General features: G+C 38.3%; 1 protein-coding gene across 13 annotated transcripts in view; it reads left to right on the plus strand.

The window, feature by feature from the left end:
- LOC127809687 (protein INVOLVED IN DE NOVO 2-like) overlaps positions 1-1,094 on the plus strand; it is a 67,597-nt gene extending 66,503 nt beyond the window's left edge. For all 13 annotated transcript variants that reach the window (XM_052348693.1, XM_052348696.1, XM_052348698.1 and 10 more), the window contains one exon: positions 738-1,094. In XM_052348693.1, the coding sequence (XP_052204653.1) occupies positions 738-965 (228 nt within the window). In that variant the 3' untranslated portion in view covers positions 966-1,094. The remainder of the gene's footprint in view (positions 1-737) is intronic.
- Positions 1,095-6,466: the final 5,372 nt, after the last annotated feature.

Raw genomic sequence — 6,466 nt, forward strand, 5'->3', positions numbered from 1 at the left:
GGCTTTCGTGGGTTAAAATTTTGCATCCTAGCTGTTTTCTTTTTTATGATTTTATCTTTTCATCTTCTTGCATAATTAAGCTTCATATATTTTTGGGTAATAAGCATATAATACCATATTATAATACTTAAATGTGTATAATATTTTATATTTTTGGTTTATATACTATATTCTTTAAACATATAGGATTAGAGCAAATTTTTGTAGCAATAGTAAGATTGCTCCTTGTTATTCGAAGGTCACAAGTTGAAACCTCTTGACAAAGCAAGAGTGCGATTGTGTACAAAGCGGAGCGTGTCCTTGGGCTGCCATTTTATTCTTAAATATATAGCATGGTATTTTAAATTGCTAGGCTTATTTTCCTTTTCTGGTAGAATCTTAAGATCCTCAACCTGCTCCAGACCATTTTGTAGAGTCCTAATATTGTCAAACATGTTCTCGAGTATATATGGTATCATTTTGATACGTGGCCTACATTTGTTGTTAGTATATTTGTGTTCAAATGTCCTTCATGTTGATATTTCACTGTGTTTTTCAATAAGATATTTTCTTTTCTGCATGCGCATTCACAATTATGAAAAAGAAAACTAGTCAAAGATGTATGTATGTGCAATAGTTCTCAATTTTTGTCTTAATTTAGCACGAAATCTGCCTATAACTCAAATTATCTTCCAATGGGGTTGAAACCCATGCATCAATTATATGGATTAAAGCTCTCCTTATTCTTCCTATATCAGGAGATCATAGACGAGGAGGATGAAAGATTGAAAGGTCTGAAGAACGAATTTGGTGATGAGGTATATGATGCTATTGTAATGGCTTTGAAAGAGATGAATGAATGCAACCCAAGTGGGAGATATGTTGTCCCCGAATTGTGGAACTATGCCCAGGGGAGGAGAGCAAGACTAACAGAGGGACTCGTGGTTTTGAGAGAGATGTTTAAACGCAGGAATCTGATCGCCTGATTGTCAAGGGTTTTTAGTAATGGATGATGATATTTGGTCCTCTTTAATGGCTTTGTGGTTATGGATGAACTCTCTCTTAATATTCCTCTTTGTTGTTATTCAAACAAGTTTGGACCAACTATTGAATCTTGGATGGAAATTTCTTTTACCTATTTGGATGAAATCTCTCTTATATTCCTCTTTGATTTGTTTGTTGGATTACTTTGGAAGATCATAATGTTATTATGCTCTAAGCATAGTTGGATTATAAATGATGACTACGGCGAATTTAAATTTATGTATTCAACCTTTAAAAGTTGGCTAAATAAATAAAATGATAGGCACCCATAACATTCTCCTACCAAAGACCTAAGAAATAAAGGCAGAATAGAGATATTGAAATGGGAGAAGACAAGTGGTGCATGTGCAACCAACAAATTCAATTAAGGGATAGAATGGGAAAAGCAAAGAGGGGGAGGCATTTGAGGGCAACAGATTCCTTTAAATAGAGAAGCAAATAGAGTAGAAGGGTAGGAATTTTTTGGTGAATATAGAGAGAAAGCGTGGACCTTTCGAAAATTCACTTTCTTTTCATTTTGTTAATTTTCAGCTTGTAGTTCCTTTTGATTATCAGTGTCTTAGCATTTGGTATCAGAGCCTAATCCATGGGGGGGGGGTCTGTATCGGAGAGGGTGGGCAAGTTAGAATGGAGGTTGGAAACTTACCGACAGCAAATAGAATGAAGGATGGATGGTTTGCAAGCAGGAATGAACTCGCTAAAGAACAAGTTCCAGATGATGCAAGGAATAGAGAAGAGTTTAGCAACGGTGCTAGAGTAATTTAACCTGTTGGTAGAGAAGTGGGGAGAGCAAGAGAGGGGACGAAAAGAGAAACGGGGCAAGGATGATGTACTCGCGGACTCATCCTTTGCTTTAGGAGGATTGCCAGCACAGGGTGATCGTAACCGTGAGGTCGGAACGGAGCACGAAGCTTTCGGGAGGCAAGATGGTAGAAGTTGACGACTAGAGATGCCGATCTTCGAAGAGGGCGACCCTAATGGGTGGGTTTTCAAGGCCGAGAGATACTTCTCGGTAAATAGGTTGACGGAGGCTGAAAAGATGGATACAACAACTTTTTATTTTGATGAGCTAGACTCGCCTAATTCCAATGGGAACAAAGGCGACATAGAGCCAGATTTTATATAGAAAAACTTTATACAGATGGATACTCATCTATTCATGTCTTCTTGAAGCTATCTTCTCATTTTATATAGAAAAACTTTTTAAATTATTAATATCTCAAAATTAAAATCAAAATTGCTTATTTATTTAGTTTTATTTTTTGAATATTTTCTCTTTAAAGTGCATTCAAAGTTATCCAAGTAAAAAGAGAAAAACAAAATGAAAAGAAAGCTCATAAAATGCATATAATTTCTTAAGCATTTCGTTCAAACCAACATTTCTTTTTATTTGTCACTTTGATTTTTGAAGTTTTAGATATTTTTTAACTTCTTCTATCAATCATAAGAAATATAATATAAGAGTTAGATAAGAAAATTGAATAAGTTAAAAAAAATTCAACAAATCAATAGATGAATTAGTTAAAAATTCATGTTATCACTGAGATATTGACTTTGAATTCTTCCCTTTTTTTTTTTATTTGAAAATTTCATACTAAGATTCTAATGATGTCATTTTAAATTATTTTATTTAAAATATTTATATTTTAGTTTTGTTATTTAAAATAACACCTACATTGGTGTTATTTCAAGGTCTAAGTGCTCCATAATTCACCTTATAAAAAATTTAGACCCATGTCAAATTTCTTTTAATAATTACGTAATCAAACAACAATAAATTTAGAAATTCTAACTAAAAAAATGACAAGGTCAAAACCTTTTGAAATAGCGCAAATGGTACATCATACACGTTCAAGAGTTTTGGTTATTACAAAATTTTGAGATCAAATCTTTCTCTATGCGGTTGTCAATAATTTGTATGTATTAGAAAGGTTAGGTCCTAGGTTTTGGCCCGTGACTCGTATGTCCATTCGCTTAAAGTGAAGGTGTATCGAGCTGTGGATTTTAGAAAGGGTAGGACGGTGCTAATCAAAGACTGTGCGTTGATCAAAAACCCCTCAAATTTCTTATAATAAACAAAAAAATGAAATGACAAGGTCGAAAGACCCATCCAAATGCAACATGAATCTCACTCCCACCATGAAAATTAATTTAAGTTGTAACTCGTGGTTTTTTAGAAGCTATTTACAATGCGTTGAATATTTCTTATGTGTGAGTAAAGTATTAAACATGCCTTATAAATAGAGGTGTGCATTCAATTATAACCGAATTGAATCGGGCCAAAATACCTAACCGAACCGAACTAAACCTAACTTAGACATAAAACCAAACCGAAACGATCGAACCTATTTACTAACCGAAATAACTGAATTTAAGTTTTTGGTAACCGAACCGAAAATCGACCTGATATAATTGTTCAAAAAATTGAACCGATTAGCATAATAACTAACCATAACCGATATATCAAACCAAAAACAAACTACTTATCCAAATTCAAATACAATAAACTGAAAGCACAACATCCAAACACACAACATCAATCAATCTAAACACACACACACACACACACACACACATATATATATATATATGAATATAACATAACATCCATCCACAACATCAACGCCTTTGCATCCAAATATAAATTTGAAGGAAATTTGGGTAAATTTTATTCATGGTTAATAAAATGGCATAAGTTGATTTTTACGACAATTCACTCAAAAATTACCAAAACCTACCTTGTAATACATATCATTCACATGTATATGCACTATATAACTATATATATACACACACATATATGTACTTGTTAACCTTCAAGTCTAGATCGATTGAGGAATTGAAGCAGACAAAAGCTTCGATACTGTCTCTCTTTTCTTCCTCTGTGCTTTGAATATGATTGCTCCTGAGAGAAGGGATGAAGGGGCGACGATGACAATGTCGAGTCTATGGATCTCACCTGCCAATGTCGGTGGGGTAGGCGACTATTCAAAAGCTGATGGTGATAACAATTGGTTCCAATGACGATGACGAGGGTGAGGGTTAGGGACTTAGGGTTTCAATTCGCTCTCTTAGGTGGGATTTAGGATTCGGGTTGTAACACCTTGTATTGGCATAAGGTTGCCACATAATTTTGAGGAGGTTGGGATATCGAAAAATGGGTTTGATAGTAAAATAAATCGATGAATCAGCTGTAGGGAGTACCCTGAGACTTAGATGCCTAAAGAAAATGGTACATCAATATCGAGTATTCCAAGATATGATTTATGACATGGAAAAAAATCAGATTTGAAATGGTTTTCGGTACAGCTAGGATTCAGGCTGAGAAACTGAATGATGGTAAGGGATTCCCGGGAAGTCAACGGGACCTCGAGTAGGGTTATATTAAATATAAGAAACAACCCTTAAGAGGTTTCGAGAAGAAACATAAAGATTTTCAGTCAGCATATGATCCTACGTATAATCGGGCCTAAGTGTAATTTATTGATTTTGGACGGGAGAGGTCGAAATGATGGTTTTTCTTTGTTTTCGGGGGTGGAATGAAGAATTTAGATCTTATGGGGCTTAGTGGGATAGTTAGATAATTCAGGGGCTTGAGGATAAAGGCCAAAATGTAAAATAAAGTTTTAAGAGGGGGCTAAAATGCAATTTTTGAAAATTTTCTCAAACATGGTAGATCTGGCCACGATTTTGGCTAGAAAATCCGGAGAAATGGCAGCCCAATCTCGTCAGGGCATGGCCAATGATGGTCCAAGAGGCGTGTGAGAGAAGCTATGGCTGGAGATTGGCCACGTGGGGGTCAATTTTGGCCTATAAATAGCGAGGGTTCTTGGTCTATTTTGGAGCAGCAAATTGCTCAAGTTTGAGGGCGAATCGAAGGAAGCCAATAAGGGGCTTTTGATCCTTGAGGCAAGAGAAGCGTTTCTAGAGATTTTGAAGCATTTTGGAGTGTGTTTGAAGGGTGTTCAAGGGTCGTCAGAAAGTCGTGTGCGGTGGCCGGGACGGGTCTGATTTTGCTCGATTTGAAGGCTCTCCAATGGTTGGTTCGGGCACACAAGGGTACCCTTGTGATCGACTTAGAGAAGGATTTCTGGTGGTGTGATCGAGGGAGGATTCCGGCGTCAGCTGGTGAACTGCTCACCTGAGAAGACGACGCGCATGCAGTGCACGCGTTGGCTTTACTCGCAGAGATGAGCCTAGGCGCATGGGGGTGCATGCAAGTGAGTTATTTTCCAATTTTTTTTTTTTGTATTATTCCTAAAAAATTGTTTTAGGAATTGTTGTGCAAAAATATTTGGTGAAAAAGGTTTGTAGATATTTATTTCGGATTATTAGTGAGGAAAAATAGGAGAAAAAAATAGAAAAATGTGAGGAAATTAAGGAAAAAATTATATCTTAACGATTATTTGATAAATATGATTGTGATGCCATGAAAAAAGAAGGAATAAAAAAATCAAAAAAAAAAAGAAGTGAAGAAGCTAGCGGCAATTGTCACCAGCTGGCAACGTGCAGCCGCGAGGCACAACAGTCTCGCGGCTGCATACCGCGAGGCGCAGCAGCCTTGCGGCCCCATGCCGTAAGGTGCAGCCTCGCGGCTGTTTTCTGCGAAGAGAAGTTGCCTAGCGACAGTGTTAGTCGCAAGGCACACTGCCGCAAGGCTGCGTCGTAGCAACCTCTCCTACTTTTTTGGCTTGGCATTGGCCTATTCAGCAACCGCCACGTGTCGACACCAGCCACCCTTGAGAATCGTGCCCTATAAATACCCAGCTACAGGTTATTAATGGGGGCTTCCAACTTCGGTAAACTCTGGACACTTTGAATATACTTTTACTATCTTCGTGAATAGACATTGAGATTCGGGTCTGACTTTGACATCGGAGGGTCTTCGCGGGGAAGATTCCCGCGAGCCTTCTAACCCATTTTCTCAGCATTTAACAGGGTCAAATTCTTGTGGCAAACCTAGCGCCGAAGGTAAAGTCTTGCGACGAACCTAGCGGCGAAGGTAAAGTCTTGCGGCGAACCTAGCGGCGAAGGCCAAGTTTTGTGGCAAACCTAGCGGCGAAGCTTGTGGTGAACCTAATGGCAAAGCTTGTGGCAAAGCTAGTGGCGAAACCTTGTGGCGAACCTAGCGGCGAAGCTTGTGGCAAAGTTAGTAGCGAAACCTTGTGGCAAAGATTGTGGTGAACCTAGCGACGAAACTCGTGGCAAAGCTAGTGGTGAAGCTCGTGGCAAAGCTTATGGTGAAGCTTGTGGCAAAGCTAGTGGCGAAACCTTGTGGCGAAGCTTGTGGCAAAGCTAGTGGCGAAACCTTGTGGCGAAACTTGTGGAAAAGCTAGTAGCGAAACCTTGTGGCAAAGCCTTGTGGCGAGAGCTTGTGGCAAGAGCTAGTGGAGAAGGCTTGTGGCAAGAGCTAGTGGCGAAGGCTTGTGGCAGGAGCTAGTGG

This window comes from Diospyros lotus, chromosome 9, assembly GCF_014633365.1.
Source record: "Diospyros lotus cultivar Yz01 chromosome 9, ASM1463336v1, whole genome shotgun sequence".
Lineage (NCBI taxonomy): Eukaryota > Viridiplantae > Streptophyta > Magnoliopsida > Ericales > Ebenaceae > Diospyros > Diospyros lotus.